The following is a 26303-nucleotide window of genomic DNA, read 5'->3' on the forward strand; positions in this document are numbered from 1 at the left end:
AATGTTGATTATGGCACTACAATTTCACTACAATTTAATTAAATACTTTTAAGTAAAATAAATTAGAGTCACAAATTGGAGTGACAAACTCATTCAGTTCAAGATGAAAATATTAAAATATATATATATTTTTAAAGAATATATGTGAGTTTTTAACAAACCCAATGACAATAAGGAAAGCTACTGAATAAAAATGAAGAGAAATGAAGAGATTCATCTTCTAGGAGCGAAAAAAAAAACAAGGCAAAGTTGAGTGAAACAACTAATGACCAAATAATATTAAATAACTAAATTGTCTTACTTGTCTTATTTCTTTTGTTTACCTTGGAATTTAACATTAGTTAGCTTAGCAGCAAAGCAGCATAGTGTGTCCCACTCTGTTGGTTGTGATGTGATGGTGTCAAGTGCAATACATATATTTTTTTTAGTTAGTGTCAGATTATTCACAACATAATGGTAAAGAATGCTGGTTGGAGGGCTCCCCTGTGAATTTTTGCCTAGGGCTCCAACAGACTCTAGAATAGCCACTACATGAATATATCAACAATAGGCATAACAACTCTGTGATATGCAGTACATTGGTATACATAGGGGTTGTTTTTATTCCCAAAACATAAAGGTGTAGATACACATCATTCCTGACAGTGGACCATGTATTCTCAGACCAACTGCATCACTGTGGTATCTCATGAATTCTACAATGCCATCAGCAGGTGTTCTTTGGGTTTTGCTAACCAGGCTGTCAAAAGGTATCCACAAACTATCTGTTGACTCATTTGCTTTGGCTCCTCCTGCTGATGACTCCTGGGGTTTATGGGAGTTTGCAGGACAGTTCTACACCTGTCAATCAAACCTAAGACAGAAGGTAAGCCATTTGTCCAAACTGGAATTAAATGGTCATGTGTTTTGAAAGTTCACACTGGCTAAACCTGGCTGAAAAGGCTAATGTTTAAGCCATGTGTGCTGGGTTAAAATTACTCCCAGCAGTTTTGGCTCTCCATTCATCGGCAGCTATGGATTAACTAAATTGTATGAGATAAGATGATGATATTCCAAGGGGAGTTATGGCTCAGACTGGTTTAACTTAGACACGTACGTGCCAATAAAAACTAAACCAGCTGGACATTGGCCTGAGGACACACCTTTAAATAATGCCCGACTCACACTTTACAATCTCATAACACTGCTCTGACAGAGGGCGAGTTGCGTAGTTGTGGCTGTCTTAAGTAAGCGGCGCCGCTGCAAGAGCAGCGCAGTTTTTGACGCTCCTGAATGTATCGGTGTTATGAGAGCCCTTTTGTAAGCTACATACCTCACTGGTAGTTCGCGTAGCAGGTGTGCGGGTTTCATAAGCGTTTAAACTGGCAGCAAAGTAAGGACGTAATAGCTTCTCTTCAGGCTGTATTTTTTTTTCCAAAAGACAACCCGCTGTCTGCTTGTGAGTTTGCACTGGCAGACACACAATGTTTCCAGCTAGCAGATACTCATGCCAAGGTACGTCAGCTAATAGCCGGTTAGCTAACACATTTCGAGCTTGCACTGTTTGACGTTAGATACCGCTGTTAGATTTCACCAGCATTTTTTTTACTCTAGCATTTAGTACGTAATTAAGTCGTGAATATGTTTTCCTTGTTGTTAAATGCATTTAGCAATTATTTTTAGAAATGCTAAACTTAGCATTAGCCCAAACAGCCTAGCACCATCTCCTGTGTTAGCGTAAAGCTAATAAGTAGGTTAAAGTTGAACTAGTAAATAGGTCAGTTGAAATGAGTCCTAGGCCTAAGAAACATTCACTGTTACGGCTTTTCAGAGGTTTAGGTACTTATTTTAAGGTCCCGTCATTGTTTTGAAACTTAACAAGCTATTTATTAACGGGAGACCGATGATAAATCGCAGTCTATCTTTGCAGCAGTTAAAGAGTAGCTCTGCAAGCTTGGCACTTAGAAGTGCAGCGGTTGCGCAGGGTAATTACTTCATGATCTAATTGTTGACGTGTTTTGTTTCACAAGTCCTATGACTACATAAGAGGACTAATGAACCTGCCTAAACCCATAGGCTTTGACTATTTGTGCTGGTTGGAAGTCTTTTAATTTGTGTCTTTTCTTTTTTAACCCACGCAGGCTGAAAGCAGTCAAGTTAGAACAGTATTTTTGTTCACGTTACCACCAGCCGAAACTGGTCTTGACTGGCAGCTGTTTTCTGTCTTGCAGCCCACAGATGTGCCAGGTTATTACAGAAAATAAAAACAGAGCATGCTACCCCTCAGCTCTACACAGCACTACACAGAAGGGCATGCTCTACAGTGTCAACACCCCGCATTACCACACACTACACCATCCATCCTCGAGATAAAGATCCAAGATGGGAAGGTAAGTAACTTTGTTATAAGTTAATTAAGAAGTTAGAATCATGTGATTAATTAATTATTTACATAATTATTTTTTAAACACCTTCTGCCCGCTGTATGGAGTCTGGTTTTTGCAAGAGTCACAGAATTGTGCCTGCCCCCAACCCCCAAGCTAAATGCTATTGAGTTATATGCTGATAAATCATTATTTTCAATCCATGTATTCAATACGTTCAATCCACTGTACCCTCATCCTACCTTTGACACAAATAAAGACTGAAATCCTGGGTAGAAATCTTTTGTACAGCTTTCAAATGAAACTGCATACATACTTGTCAAAATCCATTTTCAGCTTTTTCTCCTAGTGTGTTTCCGCATCGGCAATCAGTTTTAGAAGCGTTTTTTTTAATAGCCCTTTTCCACTAGTACCTACTAGAGATGGACCGATCCGATATTATGTATCGGTACTGATACTGACCTAAATTACTGGATCGGATATTGGAGAGAAATAAAAAATGTAATCCGATTCATTAAATATCATGAAAAGCACCTCACAAAACTTGCGACATGGCGTAACTCAACTCATAACCTTAGCACGTAGGAGCAGTATGCGTAACGTGATAGAGCGGCTGTGGCGTGCGTGACCTCTTGGCGGTCTGGTTGAGCATTTGCAGCTTCACTACCAAACCAGCATTTCATCTCAGAGAAAGTTATCCCAGAGAGAAGTAAAGCAAGTATGTAAGTTCATCTCTGAATGTTTGCAAAGCATTCCCACGTTAAGCTTAACAACCGATATATGGAGCGACTGCCTCTCCTCTCTCCCTCCCTCTTCTGTTGCTACTTCAATCATGAAACTGATCAATAATCGGCTGATCAGCTTTTCTGTCGCAACTCTCGTCTCTCTTGTTTGTTTTTGGCCCACTTTTTTTTCCACACTGCATCAAATTAAAGTTGATTACGTCGATTAAGCATCATGAGGTGGAGGGTGGGGGTGGTTCCCTATTATATTATATTATTTTATTTTATTTTATTTCTTTTTTGCTGGGAGTTGGCAACCCTATTAGTTAGGTTGCTTAATATTTCCGCTTAGTATCTTTTTAAAATACCAGGATAGGGAGGGTGGTGTAGGTTTAAGTTTATTAGATTGATCAGTATTGCTGAACTATGAAATATTTTGGGTGCAGTGTATTTTTTGCATACAGGTATAACAGAATAGCTTGAGTGTTTTGTTTGTTTGTTTTTTAACTTGAGTATGAAATTATACAAAATGCAGCAAGATATTTAAAAAAACAGTATTATTGATTAAAAAATACACTATATCGGATTCATATCGGTATCTGACATAAAAAAGTGGTATCGTGCCATCTCTAGTACCTACTGGAAACGGATTGGCTCAACTCGACTCAATTTTTAGACTTTTCAATTAGGTGGTACTCAGTTGTAATAGAAAACAACTGAAACCGCAGGTAGTGAAAAGGGGCTCTTCTTGTCATCAGTTTCTCTCAGCATTTCATCACACCTCTTGCACTCGTTCTTTCTGACACACACTTGAAAAGCAGTTTGGCAGACTTCAGTTAGGTTAATGATTTCATGGATTTTGTGGCACACTATATTTGTATATCTTCTAATTAGTTAAAGCAAATTTTCCAGAGGCAGCTGTATTTGAGGAATCATTGGAGTCTGGTGCTGAGTGCACAAAGTCTTAGTCACTGCATGCAGCAATCATAAAAAGAAATCAAGCTGAGTACTCTCAAAGAGAAATTGCAGTGTGGATTTGGTATGCTTGTCAACTCTTAAGCATGAATAAAACAATAAAATTATTTTTGTTTTTTGTGAAGTCTTATCGTTGTTCTAATGTCAATCCAAATTTAAAGTTCACTGTGTTCATTTATTGCCATTCAGTAAATAGTTTTGTTGCTTTTTTCACTTTTCGCGTTTTCTGTAGCTACATTGATTCCAAAAATTCTCAATTTTTGGTTTGGGGTGGCATTACTTTGGCTTTAACCAAAGTAAGACCATCTGGGCACACAGAGTTGCTGTTTTCATCCTAGATATTTAAAACTAGCTGAGTACTGAGCGGCGTTCTCTTCCACATGAGTAATCATTGGAGTCTGGTCTGAGTATCTCTTCCATATTTAATGTTCTTCATGCAGGTGTCGAAATGGAGAGGTTTGCAGATGAGGCAGATGTGGTGATAGTTGGTGGAGGTCCTGCTGGTCTTGCAGCAGCTATTCGTCTGAAACAGCTAGCCAACAAACATGAAAAGGAGCTGCGAGTGTGCCTTGTGGAGAAAGCCCCTCAGATTGGAGCACACACTCTGTCAGGAGCCTGTCTGGAGCCCAGTGCCCTTACTGAGCTCATTCCTGATTGGAAGGAGCGTGGGGTAGGTGACTTAAAAAACATGTGATTGATGTATAGATGTTTTGTAGATTGTGTAATGCATCTGACATGATTGCATGTAAGGAACGCTGTATTTAAAAAAGGCAACATATTGTGCATACTATCACATACAGTACTCTGCAGGTGTCGGGAGCCACCCCTTATTTCTTTATATTTTTCTAGGAAAACAGGAAATATGAGCAGCAGCTTATTAAATGTGCAAACATGGAAATACATGGAATACTGGAAAATACAGTATATGAGACAGAAACAGAATTTGTACAATTCTGTGAAGCTTGAAAAATTGTTTGGAATGTTAGAGTACAGTACAGGTATAAGAATGTAATTTTTGAATATTAGAAATTGTTATAATTATAATTGTTTTATTATATTGTTATTATAGTTTATATTATTAGAAATCCTTTGGAAGTCAAACCATCAATAATAATGTTTGTACTACAGGCACCATTGAACACACCGGTGACTGAAGATGTATTCAGCATTTTAACAGAGAAATACAGAATCCCTGTTCCCATACTGCCAGGTAAAAGCCGCACGTATTAATTTTTAATAAAAATGTTATAACACTGTCTTATGCTATATGTCTCAATAGAGTACTGGCAAAGGGATATTTTAGTTAGGGTTACGTGGTTGAAGGCAGAAATTGGAATTGCACAAATTGGTAAATTCTGGGACTTTCTTGATTACACTCTATTTTCACCAAAAATCTTCATGTAGTCAATAACAGACTGATTCATTAATTGTATATTTGTGTATATTCATGTTCATAGATTCTTAATTTTTTTTTTTTTTTTTTTTTGTTATTTGTTTGTTTTTTGTTTGTTTTATACATGCTGCTTCATATAGAAATGTGAAAATATTTTTTTAATCAAGTATCCGGTCTTTAAGTCTGAAGTCATAAGCTGTTTCCGGGTCCAAACTCCACTTCAGGTCCCAAAGTCAAACAAGCACTGCATCATCACTGAGAGTTACAAATTATCTAAATTCTTTCATCTCTAATAAAATGACCAGTATGGCTGCTCTACCAGGTTTAACATGCAGGCATCCACAAAAACAGAATTGATGAAGTTGTGACAAATGCAATTGCATGACAGGATGCCGTAAATGGACCAAACTTCAGTCAGGGAAACAACTGAGATAATCCATCCACAATACGAGGTTAGTCATTAATATACTGCTGCATGGGCTGAGCTGTAATTCCATCGTAAGGTTTTAAAAACTGAGCTTTAAAATGTGCTGCAAATGAATATTGGCAATAACACCGAGAGACACCAACAGTGATCACTGACTTTTTTTAAGGGGCTTGTTTAGATTAAATAGAACAAGATACAAAGAATTAAAACATTATAAAAACACAACAGCCTTAATAAATGCAGAGTAGTTTGGACTCTGAAGCAGGGTTTATACGTCATCACTTAAAAACCAGATTATATCATTCCAAATCTTATATCTTTAGGGTGTCTACATGCCCTTTTACAATAAATGTAATAAAAGACCTTAAAAAGTATAATAAACTATACTCCTGATCTCTACCTGTTTAGAAGCGTTTTAAATGGTTTTGGGGCACGTCACTGCAGAAAGTTTCATGGTAGGCTCACGATGTGCATGAGCAAACTTGCCTAAAAGAAAACAATTGCACTATAAATATAAGGTGTGGTTCCAAAAGTCTAGCTGAGACAGTAGAATGGTTGGAACCCTAATGGTATGAGCCAGCCTGTTTGTTAGTCTTAAGGTTAAAGGTTAATTTTAAAGGGTCTTAAAATGGACTTTGACCAAAATATCTTCACAAAAAGACACAGAGGTTTACACTTGATATGGGGTTTTTTTTGTTTTGTTTTTTTTATTTTGCACTGAGATTGTCAAGTCCAAAGACTCAAAAACCTGTAATTCAGCTTATTGATAAAACTCTGGAGAATCCAAGGTGCTCACTTAATCTGTGGATGAACTTTCTTACCGTTCGTAGGCCTGCCCATGCAAAATCATGGTAACTATATTGTCAGGATGGGGAACCTTGTGCGCTGGCTGGGGGAACAGGCTGAGGAGCTTGGTGTTGAGCTGTACCCTGGTTATGCTGCAGCTGAGGTAAGATGGTCTTTGATTTTTCATTGATGTACTATATGTCATTGGCATTCAAAACTTTGTGTGATTGATGTCTTGTTCACGAGACACGGTATCTGAATTACCAGTTGTAAGATATTTACGAAACTTGGTGAGTGCCTTGCTGATCTTGTTTATTCTCTTGAAATTGTTTTTTTGGCTTCTATGAGGCTATCAAACTTAATTAAAACTTACTATTATTGCTTACACTACTGGTCTGGTTTTATGAGTTATAAAAGAATAACAAGAGACTGACATCACAAACCTTGTATGTCTTACTTTACATGATAGGCTTAAAGGTGGTAGGAATTTACAGAATTAGGAATGTATAGACATCCAGTTTTCAACCATCTTAATTAATTGAACATGTAGTGGTTAGTGCTCTCTCAATGTGTAAAGTGTTCATTGTTAACTCTGTTATGTTAAGGTTTTATTTCATGAAGATGGAAGTGTAAAAGGAATTGCCACCAATGATGTAGGCATTGCCAAGGATGGATCACCAAAGGTAATGTTCTGTGAAAAGTTCATTTAATAATACTGTTCCACTCTTGTCTTTGGTGTGTTAGCTTAATGAAAATTAGAACCTTTAGGGAGTTTCTTGTAATCTACACATGAATAGCTTTGATTTATCAGGTCTTTATGTTAAAGATATATAAAACAAACTGAACCATCAGGCATAAAAATATGCCGTTTCTTTATTTATACCTGGGGAAAAGGTCTGCAAAACAGTATAGAGCATTATATATGGTGTTTTTGTTTCATACGCTTCATGTAGAAAATCATATTTGGCTCTGAGAGTGTAGGGTTTGATCTATTTCAAGGGTTTTTTCCCCCCATTGTGCATCATTAGTGTCTACAAAAAAAGCAATTCAGTGTTTGTCACCAGGACAACCTAACTATTCTCTGTAATCTATTCAGTTACTTGTCTTTCATCTACGAATCCTCCTCCTCTCTTGCATCAGGATATTTTTGAGAGGGGAATGGAGCTCCATGCTAAAGTCACGTTGTTTGGTGAGGGCTGTCACGGCCACTTAGCCAAGCAGCTGTACAACAAATTCAACCTGCGTGAAAACTGTGAACCCCAAACCTATGCCATTGGCCTGAAGGAGGTAAATACCATACACTGTCTTTATCAGCTTAGTATTTCAAGACTGGATGACATTGTGGTTCTATAAACATAAATAAGAAGTCACTATAAGCTTCAGGCTTCATCGGGCTTGCTCTAAATGCTTAGTTTCAGGGGTTTTTTTTCTTTTCTTGTCTGTTTATGATTCTCTTAATATGGTCATCACAGGAACATAGCACTGGCTCTAGCCACAAACCTTTTGTTTTCGAGACATTGTCAATCAGAATAAAGCCATTGTTATAGGTGGCTTCAGCTTGCAACAAAAGACGGAGTCCACTCAAGTTTACTGGGGTTTAACTGGTTTATTTACAAAGGAAAATGCAATGAGTTGTTTGATGTGTGTGCTTACCTGAGTGAATGGTGAGTCTGTGTCCATCAGCCTAGAAGTATCACTGCCATATTGAGGAGAGGTCACAGTCTAGGATACAATCAGTCCCTGACAATAAAAAGCTGGGCTAGGCCTCCTTAGCTCCACCTGGGGTCATATGACTTACAAAAGCAAACTGACAGGAGGATGATGACAGTTGACTTTAAAGGAAGAAGTGCTAAAACAGAAAATGGATGAACTGAGGCTCTTTACTAAGGCCTAGGATAAAATAAATAATTACCATTTTCAACTTTGAGTTATGCAGAGTTACTAAAGGTTATAATATGGCACTATAATACTAAAGGAATAATATAGTAAAGATACTTCACGATTTGTAACGTCTCATTTGTTTTTGATTTTGTGTCTTTTGTCGTTAGCTGTGGATGATTGATGAGAAGAAGTGGAGGCCAGGCAGAGTGGAGCATTCTGTGGGTTGGCCCCTGGACAGAAACACGTATGGAGGATCCTTTCTGTATCATCTAAATGAAGGAGAGCCTCTAGTGGCCTTGGGCTTTGTTGTGAGTGGTTTTGTGCACATTTTACCAATTCATACATGATAGCTGGATGCTCCATGCAGTAAAAAAATGTCAGGATTGTTTGAGCTTTTCAATAAAGGCTTTGGCATTTTACATTATTAGTTTTTATTATTCAGTCTGTAGAGTATGAATAAATAAAAGCAATTCATTCTCAACATTCATTCTTCCAACTAGATCATATGTGTTGTAGGATTACATATTATGTCTGTGTGCTGTATCTGATGTAGAGATAATTCGAAATTTAAATTGCGCATGTATCATGCTTTTAGCAATAAACTAAGAAAAAAAGGTCTCAAAGCAACCCTGATGTGATCACAGCTTCTGCACACATGCACTGAGACAGTTGATATCACTGGGTTTTGGGGTTTTTTTGCAAATTTTCTCCAACTCTGTCAGACTGGATTATGAAGCTCTCCACTGGTCATTAATTGAGTTCATTTTGCATTTCATTTTACCACCAAAAGACACACGCACACAGTCTCGCTTGAGGCTGATCTCATATTTTGTCCTGATTGCATGATGCCATTTTGAGTTGTTACCTGGATATTCAGAGCTACTGCCATGAATGCCAGGCAGGTTTCACATCTATGACCAATGCCTTTCATGTGCAGTCAGTGAATGTGGCCACACATCAAGCACAGAGGAGTCTGTTTCCATATTTGCCACTCTTTAAACTTTAGCCTCATCCTTCTTCAGACAACTCAACACAAGGTGACCTTGTGTTGTGTTATAGAGGACATTAGAAGTCCTGGTATTTTTTTGCTTCAATGTCCAATGTGAGCTTTCATACCCAAAAAACTTCCTCCCATAGTTTCACTCTGGAACTTTCAAAAAAGTTCAGTATAAGGTTCAGAGTGATCTGAACAGGTACAAAAATAAGTAGGGTCTCTATTTTAAGTTTAAATGATCTGGCAGGCATAGATTGGTGGAAGAAAATGTTTTCAGCCTGCATTTGTCTTCAATGATTATTATTATTATTTTTTCCGCTCAGTCTGTTGAAGTTACAATTTCTCTCACGTCAGGTCGGTCTAGACTACACTAATCCTTACCTGAGCCCATTCAGAGAGTTCCAACGCTGGAAGCACCATCCCTTTGTAGCTCCAACACTGGAGGGAGGCCAGAGGATTGCATATGGAGCCAGGGCCCTGAATGAGGGAGGATGTCAGGTATGTTTGTACTCTGCGTAATTGCATAATGAATTTCCAAAGAGTGAGTACAGCTCATCACAAGATGTGCATCACAACTTAGGTTTACTCTAAGGACTGTTTTAATCTATTAATTAAAGTCATGAGCAATCAAGAGTAAACAAATTAAAGTTGTTAACTCCATATTAACAGCAAACAACAACAAAGAATTGATTACAATATTGTGTGTTTGGTTATTAATTGTATAAAGCATTTGCATTTGTGAGTCTGTAAAGTGGTTGTCCTGATTTTTCTGTTTATGATTCCTTCCTGGTCAATTAGAATTTTAGTATTAGTGTATTTTAATAATAAAAGGTCTGAAAAGGGATCAGGTAATATCACTTGAGCTATCAGATATGGACAACAGATAGAGGACAAAAGTAGAATATTAATAATATAAACACAGCTTTTTAATTAGTAATAATTGTCATTTGTTTTCCATGGGGCAGGGGTTTTGAGCCACATGCAGCTCTTTTGTCCATTTTCCATGGCACCCTCTGGCTTTTAACATAAACACTAGATGGCTAAGTTGTTACCCTTGGTAACTGCCTTAACTGTGTGCGGACCAGTTGTGCTTAATGTGTTTAAAAAATGTTCAACATTACTATATTGACCAAGCATTACATTCTACTTGTACAAGTGCTGAACAAGGTGGAAAGTTAACACTGCTCTCTAATCCATATGGACAGCAAAAGTGATCACCTGGGGTGGCAAGAAAAAAAAAAAGTAAAAATATATATATAATATATAATATACTGCTCAGCCACTCCTCATTCACATAGACAGGAAAGCTGGGGCCTTTGCTCATCCCTGAGGGGGTTTTACATAAATAGAAGCCTGAATATTAATTAAGTCTTACTTTGTCATGGGCCAGAAATGTGTTTAGACATAGTGACACATTTTCCCAGGTTACATCTGATTAAATGGCCAAATTCAAAAAATCCAATTAAAAGTTTACTTAAAAGTAGAACAGAAGGAAGTTAAACATGAACTACTTCCTGTTTCTTTTCAGTCCATCCCAAAGTTGACTTTCCCTGGAGGACTGCTGATCGGCTGCAGCCCCGGTTTCATGAATGTGCCAAAGATCAAAGGCACCCACACAGCAATGAAGAGTGGCATGCTGGCTGCTGAAGCCATTTTCCCCAAACTCACAGCAGAGACTCTGGACTCGGAGACAGCAGGTACAGAGTTTAAGACCTAGCAATGGTCATGGTAGCTACAGCACCTGTATGTATTACATTTACTCAGTCATGGGATGTTGAGGATTCTACCTCTCTAAATCAAATTCTGAAACAACATAGGGGAGACCCTACAAACCTGGGTTGCACAAGATTGAATGGCAGGTAGCAATTCTGAAAGGTTGAAAAGGTCAGGCAATAAAGGCTTATGAGTTTTCAATACACAATGAGAAAACTTCTTTCCTAAGGGGGCATCATCTTTGTGCTCAAACTGAAGGTGCATCAATCAGGGAACTGCAGTATCAATAAAAATGTCAAGTGTAAGCAGTTTCAAGGGTCATAACTCACTTTCTGAAAGGACAGAATTCATTGACAACGATTTATCACAGGTTCAACGTAACCAAAAGGGAAATAATATACACTTGCCTAAACAAAACCTTTGCATAGGCAACAAAATGGATCTCGTGAGTACAGTGCTTACTCAGTTAATAAAAGTTATGTTTCAAATCTTGTACTCTGGAAAGAAACATTTTTTATAAATGGTTAGTTAACCAAATTGCTTTTTTACACCTAATGGTAGTGCCCATTTGAGATGGTTTCAGATTTACATGCAAGGGTTTGGTGTAACATTGTTTTTTCCACTTTCATTCATGTTCATTCAGCCTAAAGTCCTTAAATTTGTTATTGTTAACTATCATTTCTATTTTATTATTTCTCCTCATTAGGGCTTCATGTACCTGAGTATGCTGAGAACCTAAAGAATTCTTGGGTGTGGAAGGAGCTGTACGCAGTAAGAAATATTAGGCCATCATTCCACAATTACTTTGGCCTCTACGGTGGTATGATCTACACTGGCATTTTCTATTGGATCTTTAGAGGAAAAGAGCCTTGGACCTTAAAACACTGTGGTGAGTATTGCAGAACAGATTCTTTATTTTAGGGCTGCAGCAATTCATCGAGTAATTTGATAATAAAAAATTCTTGACACATTTTTTTGCTTAGATGCTTCGATTAACACGTGGCTCTGTAGCGCATCATTGTCACCATGAAAACGCGAGCGTTCTAAACAATTATAAGATCTCTTTTCAGCAGCACAGAAACTTTGCATCAAAGCATGGGGCAAACTTCAGATATGCTCGCTTTTCTTCATTTTAGCCACTACATTCTCCTTTAAAGGCGTAAAGACAAACACTCTTCGCTTGTCTTCTTCACACTTACACACAAGCACAAAAACACATGAACCTGAACACACAACAAATCTACCTCGTCAGAGAGTACTTGAGAGTATTTATATATATTTTTTCCATCCATCCATTCTTTTCCACAGGGGAGCTGGAGCTACCATAGGGTGAGAGGCAGTGCAATGTTTTAAAATTTTAAAACATTACAATTACTAAAATAGAAAACCAATGAGCAGTTCATTTAGAAAGACCTGTGCTTTTTCTCTTTTGAGTATTTATTATTGCTCATTAATAAGACAAAAGTATTTCTTATCCAATTATGTGATTAATTGATAGATTACTCAATCACTAAAATAATCGGTGGCTGCAGCTCTACTTTAACTCTTTGCCAGGCTGTAAAAAGTCTGTATTGCCAGTGACCTTGACTTAATGTGCAAAGATTGCAAAGTGGACTACTGTAGGTTTTCCACTGTGTTCAAGTTTGTTGCTGCAGAACGGCAGAAACCGCAAAATACCAGTGGTTTGTCTTTACCTGAGGTCTGAGGTTATCTTATCCTAGCGGATAAATCAGCATTTTGTGACCAACTCTGCAAAATCTTTCTCAGGTACTGATGCAAACCAGCTGAAACCAGCTAAGGAATGTACACCGATTGAGTACCCCAAGCCTGATGGCAAGATAAGCTTTGACCTGCTCTCCTCTGTGGCGTTGAGTGGGACCAACCATGAGGGGGACCAACCCCCACATCTTACCTTAAAAGATGACAGCATCCCGGTCGCCAGGAACTTGGGTATTTACGATGGACCCGAGCAACGTTTCTGCCCCGCAGGTAACGCCACTACAGTCCCTAAAGAGAATTGCAACATGTTTTCCACATAGTAAAGTAAGAAGGTGAAAACTGAGTTCTTACATACATATCCACATCAAATTAAACAGGGCATGTTAACATTAGTAACACAGAAGCAATGTGCTTAGAGGACAGAGTTACATAATCTAATCATTGTAGTTTATTAAACATAATAGTCACCTTGACATTCAGTCTGTTCAGAAAAGCAAAGCAAACACTTGTACCTGAAAACTGGAACCAGCAATGATTTAGTTCTTTTATGTGTTAAATGGTCAATGCTTTATCAGAATTGCTCTCATTTAGTGTTCTCTTAAACCAGTTATGTGTAGTTGTTTCACCAAACATGGAGCACACATGTACTAGTTAGCATTGTTACCTCACTAGATTGAAACGTCCAGTTTGGTTGGGGGCTTTTGAGAGTTTTTATGTTCTCCTGTAAGTTTTTGTTGGTTTCGCTCCTGTTACATTAATTCAAAGATGATGTGATTGTCTCTCTGTTTTAGCCGTGCCTTTCACTTGACTTAAGCAAGCATAAGCTTCAGCCCCACTTATAACCTCTTCCTTTGAATTATTAACAATGGAGACCTCTAAATAAGGGATTCCGGCCCCTCTTTTACCCTCCAAGGAAGAGTCTCTCCTAATCAATAAAACATTGTTCTGAATTTATCACCTTTGTCTTAAAGTAAAACATCTCTATCCTGGTTTTACTAGTCTGAAAATTATGTAACTATTCCTGTGAGCATCCTACTCAATAGATCTTGAACACAGTTGAATACCTTTAGGAGATTTTGGACCGGTGAATTATGAAGCACTACCCACAATGATTAAAACAGCAAATGAAGCAAAGTCTGGTTGTACATCACTGCAATATAGTTCATGAGAGTTGTACATTCAATTCCAAGGCTCATTGAAGATGTTCTGATGGGTTAATGTCTTATTGAGAACTTAAGCTATTTTGACATATGCAGGCTTTAATGGCACAAATGTTGGGTGCAGTAAGCTCAGATATTAGGTGAATGCCTGTGTGGTATCACATTGCGGTGATGTGCAAAAGTAGCAGCTAATATTATGTCCTCTTGTTTGCTGCTTCTTACAATTTCTTTCCAGGAAACTTCTACACCTTAACCATAGGATTTAAAAAAACAAAAAAACAAAACACACCCAAGTTTACCAATTCCTTCTGCGTGCTACATGTGGAAAAAGGAGGCTGTCAAAAATCTTGTATCCTGATTTTCTTTTTCTTCCCCAAAAATATTTTAAGGTCATTTGCAAAAACTGACAGACTGTAAATTTCTATAGGTACCGTAGGTTTTGCATACACACCAGGCAATGTTGCAAGCAAGCTAAGTATTTTAAAAAAAGAGAGCGAGTTGAGGCCAGCATTCCTGGGTGTCTCTGTGGTAATGAGTAACATTTTCTTGTTTTTAAAAGCTTCAGCCTCCATTTAAAACCAAATCTCACAACAAATGTAATGACATTATTATCAGTAGGTTTAGGGTATGAGTGAGTTTGTTTAAGCCAGGTAGACAGGCTCAGGTTCTTTGTGTTTATCTCTATTTAAGTTAAGCTAAACTCATTATTCTGTCTCTCAGACTGTGGCTCCATTTGAATTCTCTGGAAACTGAAACTTAATGATGTGAGGTCTACGAGAAGCAAAATGCAGCACAAGTTGAGACCCACAGACGCAAGCCCTAAAGAGCATGGGAGAAAGGCCAGCAGTTACATTAATACCCCTGAACACAGTGCAGCTTTAGGTCAGCAAGGTCCAAATGCTTTTTTTAATAGTTATGGGAATACCAGGGTTGGCTGGCGAAAAGCAGCAGAGAACTAACACAGCTTAAATCTATTACTTGCCTCCAACCTTACAGCCTATAAACTATCCTTGAGGTTGTTTTGTTTTTTTGTATTTTTTAATCACAACTATGTTTGGAGTATAATCAGTCAGCCTTACACTGTTCCATATAATAAGGCCACAAAATCTAGAAATTTAAAATGTAGTTACAGAAGCACTGTTAGGTTTTGCCCTGCACTCATCATTACCAGTTTCAGGCTGTTGTTTGGAGGCTTAAATTATTATATTTACCGCAGCCTACATTCATCTGGGCACAAACACTCATTAACCATGATTAGTCTAACTAATTTTGCAAGCACGCATTAGGAATATGGTTTTTTAAAAAAATCTACAACTTTACCATCACTATGTGCACCTTTGGTCTTTATCATCCACCCATCCATCATCTTCCACGTCTTCAGAGTAGAAGTGGGGCTGGAGTCTATCACTGGGCTTTATAGGGTTTGGTAATAGTTAGGTCTATGTGCTATTAAAATTAAAGCAGGGAGCAGTAATGTAACTAGGAGATGGGGAAAATTAGATGAAAAGCTGATTAAACTATCAACTTTTACTCTCATTATTTCATCTTGTTAACCTTTGTGGTAGAAACAAAACATTCTTTTAATGAGTGGGAAAAAAACGACCAATTTTAGCTAATGGTTCTTCCTACATTAAAAAGATTTATAATTTATGAAAACTTATGAAAATAAAAACCCGCAACATTAAGACATTTTGCCTGCAGGTGGGGCAACCATTAAAAGAAAGACCTGAAGCAGACATAATGACTTGACTATTTTCAGAAAGCAACTTTAAACTGACCCGTGAGTCATTCGTGCAAACTCAAGGGATGAACTTAAATGCCAAATAGTGTGCTCTTTGCTATCATCCAACTACACTTCCACAGTCCAAATGATGTATGCTGTAGGCTGCCGCCGTAGTGTAGATCAGTTACTCCCACACTCAACAATCCTTTCTTCTATCGCATTTGGTGTGACAAGATCTCCCCCTTTGACCTGTCGGCCTGGCTCCCCCTTGCCGTAGCACTCTGGATCCTCATATTTATCGCACTCATGTCTGGGGTGGGGGATCTAGGACTACTGGATACAGACACCCCCAGGTGGGAATCAAACTCCCACTCCCAAACCCAAGGCATGTAGTCTTATCACTACGCTATCCAGCTGCTACAATACCTAGCATAATGGATAATGGCTGGTCTTACTTAGGCTAAAATAAAAAAGGCATAAAAACAGTCTCACTGTAAAAACATACTGAACTAGTCATTGCCCATAAATAGTTTATAATTGACCTCATCACATTCACTGAATGGACATATTTTAGGAAAAGTCATAAAATATAAGTGTTGGTGTTTTATTTCAACTTTCACAAGATTTTTAAAATGCAAGGGGGTCTGTTCTAGCTAAAGCAGTTCTAGTGTTAAGAAATAGGAAATAATATGCAGACCTGAAAGACACATCTGGTCCTTCAGTTTATCCATGGACTGTTTGCTGAAGCCTTAGTAGAAGAAAAGGCTGAAAGAAAGAAAAATTAGTGGCAACCAGTCTTAATGATTGTCAATATATACAGGGGAGGTCAGGAGAGAGTACAACAGTGTCTAGAGCCATCTGTCACATTTGGGGATCCTTTCAAAACTGATGAAATTATGAATGCAGACATGTACTGTCAGATTTTGATCCTCCATCTGGAAAGAATGTAACAACGGCTTCTTTATTCAGAATGACAGTGATCCCAAACATGCTGTCAGAGGGGTAAAAGCAAGCACCTAGACAGAACACTATCAGTGCAGCAACCATAACAGAAACTATAAAAGGAAGAACTCCTCAGTATCCATGTAAGGATTTGATATAAAAAAGTATCTCACATAGATAATCATGTCATTACGTCATTCAAGCAGCTTTTCTTCTGGGTCTGTTTTCTAACTCGTTTACTCTCTCACCCACACTCAGGTGTGTACGAGTATGTTCCCCTGGACACAGGTAATGGGATGAGGTTGCAGATTAATGCTCAGAACTGTGTCCACTGTAAGACCTGTGACATCAAGGACCCGAGCCAGAACATCAACTGGGTTGTGCCCGAGGGTGGTGGCGGACCAGCCTACAATGGAATGTGACCATCTTGGGTGTTTTTCTGCTTTTTGTGTTGAAAGATTACTTGAATATGGAAAATGTGCCTGAGTATATAGAGCTGAAGTAACTATGTAGTTATTTGAGGGTACAAAAAAGGACAAAGGATGTTTAAAAACTTGGTGTTAGAGAAATTGTTTTGCAAGGCCGTGTAAAACTGAAGTCAGAATTTGCAGTTTTTGCTGCTTTGGAGGCATTTTAAAGTGTTTTGTTTTTAAGAAGTACTTGACCAATTGTAATAGTGTATATATGATCACCTCAGGTTCATATCAGCACTACTGGTGGTATATACAGTATTGTATATATTATGATAATGTCCCAGTACTAATAAAGAAACTTGACGGTTGTCCCTCTTGTTTTATTGACCTCAGTTTAAAAAATAAACACAAAAAACAACATAAATAAACACAAATGGATATCCTGCTTGTAGCCAAGAGCACTCTTAAAATTCCTACCATGGAATAACACACACACAAAATTGCTTTGCTAATCTTCAAACCACCTGGTTTTCCAGCACCGTGCAATTAGACCGATGTTCACGATATTCATTACAGTAAAGGCAGGTCCAAGCTTACAGACATTAAGAAATGTGCATGGTGTAAAAACATGAGAGGACCCATGAAATGAAAATACTGAACATTTTCACCTGGATACACTCCTTATCTGTGGGTACAGCTTCCACTGTAAATAATGACAGCCAATTGCATCATGAGGTCAGATAGTTTAGGCAAACATTTTGGCATAGATTTTCTTCTCTCTCTCTTTCTCCTCCTGGATTTTAAGATGGACTTTCTTCAATTCATTGGTGATTGCTGTGAAAAAGAAGAGATTTGAAATTTTATAGATTGGTTCTAGTTTCTATTAACATTTCCCCTCAAATATCCAGTTTTCAGAGCAAGTTTTAGTTCCCATACATCCACTTTTTGCCCGGCTAGTGAGTTTAAAAAGACAGCCTGCTCCTAAAGGCACAGAGAGAGCATGAAGCACACTGATAGCTCTTATCTTCTAGCCTGCAGCCAATGAACTGAAGCTTAACATATCAAAAGGGCTATGAAACACTGTCAAAAAGCTGCAGTTTTGCAGTGAGCCTGATGCACCCAGCACACTTAAACGTACATAGTGAGGATGTGGTTCCTTGAACACTCCCTCCTCCCTCTTACAGCATCCTATTTTCCTACTAGCTATGCAAAATCCAACCATTAAAGAAACTGATTCATTGGTGTGTTGTAGTTGACCTTTCAGGGGACCATACTTTTTCATTTTCTGCAAAAAGTCAAATTAAGAGGAACAGAAATCTTTTGGGGAAAAACTACTGTCTTTCTCCAGCAGGACTATGACCTCTTTGCTAAGTTTGAATAACACAAACATATATTGAAAAATAAAACATAAACTTAGTGTCCCAAAAGTTCGATTCTGTTCATCCGGACGTAGCGTTTTCAGTGGGAGAAACGTTCCTGCTGCTACTACTGCACATTCACCCAATGTATATACTATATACTATAAATAAATAAATATAAATATAAATAAATATATATATATATAAAATGTTCTTCCTCTACCCCCCATTTTTGCACATGTCGAGGAGCGTGTCAGGTTACATTTCACTGTGTGTTATACTTGTATAACTATGCATGTGACAAATAAAGAACCTTGAACCTTCTTCAGATTCAGCTGACTTGCAGGTTTCCCCAATCTTATAAACAGTACATTGCACAGTGACTGGAACTAGCCCACTGAATGAACAATGGGCTGTGAGGTCAGTTCCTTGATCACTAATATGCAAATTCCCATGACCACTGACCAACAACTATTGATCAAAAACCACTGATCATAAACTTGGTGTATTCTTGCTATGAGGACAAATCAAACCAAGACTTTAGTTAAAACAAAACCACTGCAGACCTTACCTTTATCCTCTGGAGCAGTTTCCTGAGCTTTCTTCAGATCAGACTATCGAGTTAGAAGCACAATAAAAATAATTAGTTAAAATCAGTTCTGCTAATTGATTTAAAATATTTTTAATGTTAATGCCAAATTGCGAAATGCTAAACTTCATATTTAATTTTCACTGCAATTGTTTACAGGAGAATCTACTAGATAACTGACATATAAAAGGCAGTGTGTTCATGTTGTCCTGCTGGGTTGTACAGTCTCTAACACAAGAGGCTGTTCTGTAGACATTACCATGGCTTTGTTATATTCCTTTAACCCCTGCCAGGCCTGAGCCCTGCGGAAAAGTGCCTTAGTGTTTCCTTCACTCAGCTCCAGAGCCTGTAAGACAAGAAAAATGATTCTTTGGATGATTTGATAAAATTTTAAGGTCACATTTCACAGAATCTAAAAGATTTCCACATGATTTTTTGAAGTAGACAGAAATAAAACATCAAAGAGACTAAATAGACACTTTTTTCCCTAAAATGCATGTAATCTACAAGGAATATATAATCGGTTTGACAAATTCTTTTATTTCCTTTGTAACTCCAGACTGATGACAAGTCCCAAAGTTTGTTAAAGGTGCTGGTAGACAGATTTTAGCCTCTGTAGACAGAATCAGGCTAAGCACTCGTGGGTGCTATCTTCAGCAACAAAAACTGGGTACTGATTGATATCTTAGGTAAGAGGACATAAGCTTAGCATGTGAAGCCTGATAAGTTCACCAGCGGTAAACCCTAACAGCCACACAGGAGCACTCGGCTGAATCTGTGATATGTGCTACAGTCTGCTTTGTTCCAGTTCATGTCACCTGATTGCAGCTGTCCAGAGCTTCCTGCCACAGCTGCATCTTCAGTTTGCAGGCTGCTGTGTTGAGATAGCAGCTGAGGGCTGTGGGCTCCAGCTTCTTCTGTGCCTCCTCTTCCACTTGTTCCCCACACACCTTCAAGTACCTATGAACATAAAAAGATCATTTGTTAGCTTTTGGAATTATTCTTTGCTACCGTTTCCTTTGTTTGAAAATCAGGCTTATACACCACAAAAGTCCTCACAGAGCACTTTGACAGATGAAAATCATCTCTGGGTTACTGGGAGTAATATTTAATTCCTGTGGAATATCTTTTCAAAGTGACTTCTCTTTAAGTCAAGGTGATTATGACTGCAAGTAAATCAAAACCACCTTACCTGAAAGCTTTACTATATTTTTGGACCGCGCCTTTCCAGTCTTGAGACTTAAAAAGGTTGTTTCCAATATTCTTCACATCTTCAGCAACAGACAGAACTTTCTCCATCTGAAAAGAAGCACAGGCCAAAGTGAAACTGGAACCTTTGGGAACACTTTTCCCCCTGCTTCCATTATTTACCAGACTAAATGTGACCTTGTGATAGAGCTGGGCGATAGAACGATAATGATATGTATCGCGATATAACTTTTACTCGATAGAGAAATTAAGCTATCGCGATAGACCTCGCCGCTCTTGTCGTCTTAAAAAAAAAAAAAAAGGTCAGCCGATCCAAATTCAGTAGCGCAGAGCCGAACCAATCACAGCCGCAGCGTCACGTCGCGTGACTTGTTACGTACAGCACAAGTGCCAAGCCGCACGTGTGTTTGTTTGGGAAGCAGCCAGCGCGTAATGGAGCCAGCGCGTAATGGAGGAAATGAGTGTGCCGACTAGAAAAATCAACCGAGCGTGACCGAAGAGAAAACAGATGATGGTTCCAATGCCGGAGAGATTGTCGAACGGAAGAGCCATAGAAGTTCCGTAGTGTGAAGGTATTTCGGCTATTTCAAGTCTGACAAAAAACAGTAGCGTGCACTGTAAATTGTGCCGAAAGCAAGTCTGGAAATACAATAAACTGGTGCATGCGTCACACTGTGCGCCACGTTATTGTTTCGGTGAAATGAATTTCTACAATACTGTTAATTCTACTCTCTGCAGTGTTTACATGCTCACATATACACACAGTTACTGTCCCTCCACACATACGACTCGGTTCTGCTTCTATGCCCCAGCTTTGTTTACTTTTTCCCACCGAGGCTTCTAGACTTCTGATTGGCCAACATTTCTGCACGGTTAGGAATCTAGTGCCACCTGCTGCTTTGGCATGTTCATAGCAGCGTTTTCCTTCATTTCTCCCTTTATGTGTGGACGGGATTATTTTTTAAAACGAGAACGGAAAATCTCAGTTTTCAAAAATACCCGTGTACGTGTGGACGTAGCCTCAGTCTCTGACTGGAAGCGCTAATTCGTCATTCGGCTTTTGTCAGACTAAAGTAACTGTTAAAACTGTTTGAAAAGTTAAGCTATACAACAAGGAGAGATTGAGAATTTCCTTTTAGTTCTCAGTTTATTTGATATTGACAAAAGTTAGTCAGTTTTGTCTGTTCTTCTGTAAAACAAACTAAGATTTATTTTTAGAATTAATACTTTATTTCTAAGTGGAATTGACAATTTAGTCTGTTTCATTTGTTCTATTTTGAAACTTAAACGCTTTAGCGGCTGCCTTTTGTGTAGTTTGCAATATTTGCCTTTATTTATCTGAAAAAGTCTCATGTTCCTTAAGTACATCTACCCTGTTGAACTTATTATGGGAAATAAATATTTAAAAACAAGCTGCTGATAATTTCACATTTTACTTGTGAGCAACGGCACATTTAAATCTTACAAATATAGTTATTTGGCTTATATCGTGATAGATATCGTTATCGCCTGAAATGAAAAAAACATATCGTGATATGAAAAAATCTCATATCGCCCAGCTCTACCTTGTGATATAGATTTTTTTTTAATCCACACTCTCATTTGGCTTTGGATGAGCCAGCAAACAAGCATATTAAAAAAAATGCCACAGTGCTCCTTGCAGAGCAGTTATCTGCCAACCTGAGTCCTTGAAGATCAAAGACAGCGCTGATACTTACATCTTTAAAGTCGATGTCGGAGTCCTCGGGGAAGTCTGGGTGGGCATCTGTTCCATCACTTGGTGCAGCGCCCCAGCTGTCCCCATCCTTATGCTCACCACAGTCGGCTATGATACATGGCTGCAAATGCATGTTAGCAGAAACTTTAAGATAGCTTAACAGACCAAATGTGTTTCGGACTTAACACGAAAGAAAAATAATGAGCAGATTGGTATCATTAACTTCTAAGAGCAGGTGTTATCTTGGTTAAATAGTAAATGTCAGTAAAGACTCATTTACCTTCACAGGGGCATCATCTGTAGTATCAATGCACTCCAGCATTTTTACCACTCCGATCCCTTTCAACACTTGTCCAAAGACCACATGCTTTCCGTCTAAGTGTGGCGTGGGGACAGTTGTGATGAAGAACTGCGAGCCGTTGGTGTTTGGCCCTGCGTTAGCCATGCTCAGAAGACCCACTTTGCTATGCTACATGGAGAAAGAAAATAGGTTGGATAAAGCAGCTGGAACATCAAACATGAGCCATAAACATAGCCATCATTTCTGAGTAACTTTGAATTTCTTTGCTTTGCTTCAGCAGATAATGAAGGCAAAAGAAAGACAAGAAGCACTAAGGGCACAAATATCCAAGCCAAGCATTGCATTTTTAAAATGATAAAACTTCACAAATCAACGTGGCGCATGAGGAAATTCAGCTAACTTTTTAAAATCGCCAGATGTAGAATCATAAGCCATTCTCACACATGAGCATCCGACAATTTCAAGAGAATCAGGTTCGGATTATTTTCACTGTTCTCCTTTCTCACGTGTGGCACGAGGAGGGGTTAAAGCAGGCCGGAAACGATCTGGAACGGCATTTCGGCACCTTCGCTTCACAAGTAATTAAACCTGCATTACTGTTGGCATTACTGCTGAATGAGGTCATTTTTCATGTGCTGTAGCCTGACGTTACTTCACTTGCTCAAACATAACGACATCCCACATAGCCCTTACATCCCCTGTGATGCATGCATGAAGTAGATGTAAATAAAAATAAATAAATAAAACTGCAGTCACTATTCAACATCTAATTAGCTACAAGAGACGAGAAATATAAAGTAACATTTAGATGTTTTTAGGTGGGAGGTCATTACGAGTACACAAAGTGTTTCTGTGATCTCATCTGTGATTTCCCAGGAAGAGAAAAAATGTTTATGTGGAACACTCAGAGATGTGTAAAGATGTAAAACGAGAGAGCAGGAGGGGAAGATAAGATTATTTTTAAAGGTAAGAATTGTTCAACAAGTTGGAAATTTGATCTATTACATGTGACCTCCTAGAGCTTTTAAATCAGATATGGGATCTATACATCATGTGTTGCTCAACCATGTTTTTTTTTTTTTTAAAGTCTTGCAAAACAAGCTAACTTTGTGTTATTCAAATTGCATAAAAATACTGCACTGGGCAGTTTGCCACAATGTGGTGAAGTTTACAGTAATACATGTTATGTCACAATGGTACGGGTTAAGTTACACTAAAGGTAGCGGATATTAATTTACATTTAAGCTAGAGATGCTGATTAAATCCAGTCAATGAATTTTACCTTTTCTACCAGCTTTATACTATGTATAAAGCAACATTTACTTGTGTCTTGCTGAATTCAGGTGGCTAAATGCCAGGAAATAGTGCGCAGGAGGCAACACACACTCAACACACTCAAGGACAGCTTTTACAACAGGGCAATAGCCCTGATCAATGCAAAAAATAATTATATTTATATTTATAACAAGGTGCAATAATAATTAATGTGCAATAATAACAGTGTGCAATACAAATACACTTATTCTTCTTTTTTATTACTAAGTTATTATACTGTGTTGTGTTGTTTGTGTTGCGTTGTGATGTGTCGTATCGTGTCGTGTTGTGTTACATGTAGTGCCGATGTAGGACAGTTTTCCAATTTCATTATACTACTGTACTATATATGAGTGTGCAATGACAATAAAGAGTTATCTTATCTTATGTCTATTTGTCCTTTGCTGCAATCCAACATTGCACATACTCTGTAACTGAGAGCTGGCAGGTTAAAGACTGGATAATGTTCTCTCATGCACTTCTGTTGGGCAAGTCCTAGAAAAGTTTGGAGCTGCAGTGCATGTGTGAAAATGGCTACAAATTTGCAGTCCTGGTGACAGGTCGTGTACCTTGTAGTGGAAGTTTTCATCCTCAAACTTCTCCCCATAGATGCTTTCACCCCCTGTGCCATTATGGTTTGAGAAGTCGCCTCCTTGGATCATAAACTTCTTGATGACTGGCAAGAATAAATTTACAGCCACATTACTTTTCCTATAATAAACAAACTTAATATTAACACTGTTCCAGGCTTCTTATTATTAAAATTGAACTCTCAAGGGCTCAACAATCCCAAAAGAATCCAGGTACTTACTCTGCATATTAAATGCTTTGTCGCACAACTATTAAGAGAGATCATTTGTGTGAGCAAAAAACAATTCATTTACACTTTGTGTAAATTTGTAAACTGTAGGCATTAACATTATATATTTATTATCTCTTACTTGTCTATATTAAATTTAGCCATGCAAGCAGTATTATTTAAACTCAGTTTATAAAAAAAAAAAAAGTACTCATAGACCTAGTTTCCAAGCCACTGATTATGCCATGACTTGGGATTTTCTCCTAGGAAATGTACTGAATATTCAATAAACGATATATTCTCCAAATGCTTCGCTACCCTGGATGTCCTTTCAACTACTCAGCTATTCATCTTCAAACTCTCCTTCCAAAGTTAAGAAGTCTATTTACTTCTATGAAACGGGCATCCTTTGAAGTGCAGTGGTTTCCCAGTCGATTTGCCAGTGCCCTTTTCTCCAGTGCACAGAGCCCGGAAGTTTTCAGCGGTCTTTGGGGTTATGTCAGCAAACAGCTCGAGAACAATTCGGCCAGCTGAGGACAGAAAGCAGCTCGGTTTAATCAGTTACAACACCAATGATATTAATCTGGACTATGTTATCAAGCGTCAGTTTCTATATTGAAAAATCATCATTGTTTAGGTAAATTGAAATAATAAGATTGAAAACATTTTAAGTGACCCAAACTTATAATTATAATACAATAGACTGTGTACTCGTTCCTCTTTTAACCTTTCATGTTTCACTTATAAGAATATGGTAACACTCGACAAAAGCACACGTGGTGCATACACTCACAAAACTGGCTCACAAAACGTTTTAGTTTGCCTTAATGCTCTTAAATGGACAAACACGTGTAATTTACAGCTTGGTTTATTTCTAGTTGATAGCGTCTTTGGCATGTGGTATATAAATCAGTTTCTAGAAGTCACTAGAACGTGCCAGGATGGTGCTAAGCTAACAAAGCTAAGGCTTAAAGTGGCGCAAATAGATGTTAAACAACAGTCGATTTCAGATGTCCTGACCTCTCTCCCCATCAATGTCTACGTCCAAGAAGACGCGGGGGTTTGCTGGGTTTGAAGGCTTGTCGGATGGTGTTGGGTAAGACATGTTTTAATAAAAATCAACACTAAGTCTAGCGATGCTAGCTAAATCCGACCGGTGCACTGGAGCAGGTTGCACGGGATGAATGGGAAAGACTTACGACTTCCGATTACTAAATTCAAAATAAAAGCCGGCTGATTACGGTCTATGTTAACAGTATACTCTCACTTAATTTCTAGTGACTCTCACGCGGTTTTAAAAACAAACAGTGTTTATGTAATTATGACTGGCAAAACAAAAATAACAGATACAAAATAATAGATACAAAGGTAGAAGTAGAACAGAAGATCAGTGAGTATGACTGTACGCGTATTCCGGTTGCGATTTCCAAAGTAAAACACCAAAAAGACGAGATCACCGGTCTCCGCTGTTGTGTGTTGTGCTGCACATGGATTCAGCACTCAGAGATAAAAGTATACATGTGTAGTCAGACCACTGACACCAACAGTTGGCTTAATTTAAAGCCAATCTTAACTATAACTATGCATATGACCAACAACAAATGCATAAATAAAGCACCACAAAGACCAGGCATAAGCATATCTTTGGTTTATTAAGAATAAAAGTGGCTAACACCTGAAAAACTGAGGGAGATGAGACTCAGAGGGAGGATGCTGTCTCACTGCAGTGACTCTTTGAGCTGCATCCTCCTGTGGTTCCTGTACTGAGAGGGAAAAGAATCAGAAGAGAGAAGACGGGAAGTTAG

At 38.2% G+C, this 26303-nt stretch overlaps 2 protein-coding genes across 4 annotated transcripts; one reads left to right on the plus strand and one right to left on the minus strand.

Annotated features, from left to right (window-relative positions):
• The first annotated feature begins 793 nt into the window (after nt 1–793).
• etfdh (electron transfer flavoprotein dehydrogenase) lies at nt 794–17579 on the plus strand. Of its 2 annotated transcripts, none has more exons than XM_026182800.1 (13): nt 794–865; nt 2211–2369; nt 4501–4730; nt 5189–5270; nt 6711–6829; nt 7272–7349; nt 7807–7953; nt 8715–8855; nt 9896–10039; nt 11070–11238; nt 11961–12143; nt 13022–13243; nt 17057–17579. In XM_026182800.1, the coding sequence occupies exons 1-13, from the start codon at nt 814–816 to the stop codon at nt 17218–17220; spliced, it is 1890 nt and encodes a 629-aa protein (XP_026038585.1). In that variant the 5' UTR covers nt 794–813; the 3' UTR covers nt 17221–17579. The 2 variants fall into 2 exon arrangements, with proteins under 2 accessions (XP_026038585.1, XP_026038593.1); XM_026182808.1 differs by lacking the exon at nt 794–865 and adding an exon at nt 1085–1494.
• On the minus strand, nt 17576–25705 carry ppid (peptidylprolyl isomerase D). Of its 2 annotated transcripts, XM_026182818.1 has the most exons (10): nt 25519–25705; nt 24888–25028; nt 24269–24375; nt 22365–22553; nt 22086–22205; nt 20351–20457; nt 19977–20118; nt 19418–19504; nt 19141–19183; nt 17576–18045 (listed from the first exon to the last, which is right to left on the minus strand). In XM_026182818.1, the coding sequence occupies exons 1-10, from the start codon at nt 25601–25603 to the stop codon at nt 17957–17959; spliced, it is 1110 nt and encodes a 369-aa protein (XP_026038603.1). In that variant the 5' UTR covers nt 25604–25705; the 3' UTR covers nt 17576–17956. The 2 variants fall into 2 exon arrangements, with proteins under 2 accessions (XP_026038603.1, XP_026038611.1); XM_026182826.1 differs by lacking the exon at nt 24888–25028.
• Nucleotides 25706–26303: the final 598 nt, after the last annotated feature.

The sequence above is a fragment of the Astatotilapia calliptera genome, chromosome 2 (assembly GCF_900246225.1).
Source record: "Astatotilapia calliptera chromosome 2, fAstCal1.2, whole genome shotgun sequence".
In the NCBI taxonomy this organism is placed as follows: domain Eukaryota; kingdom Metazoa; phylum Chordata; class Actinopteri; order Cichliformes; family Cichlidae; genus Astatotilapia; species Astatotilapia calliptera.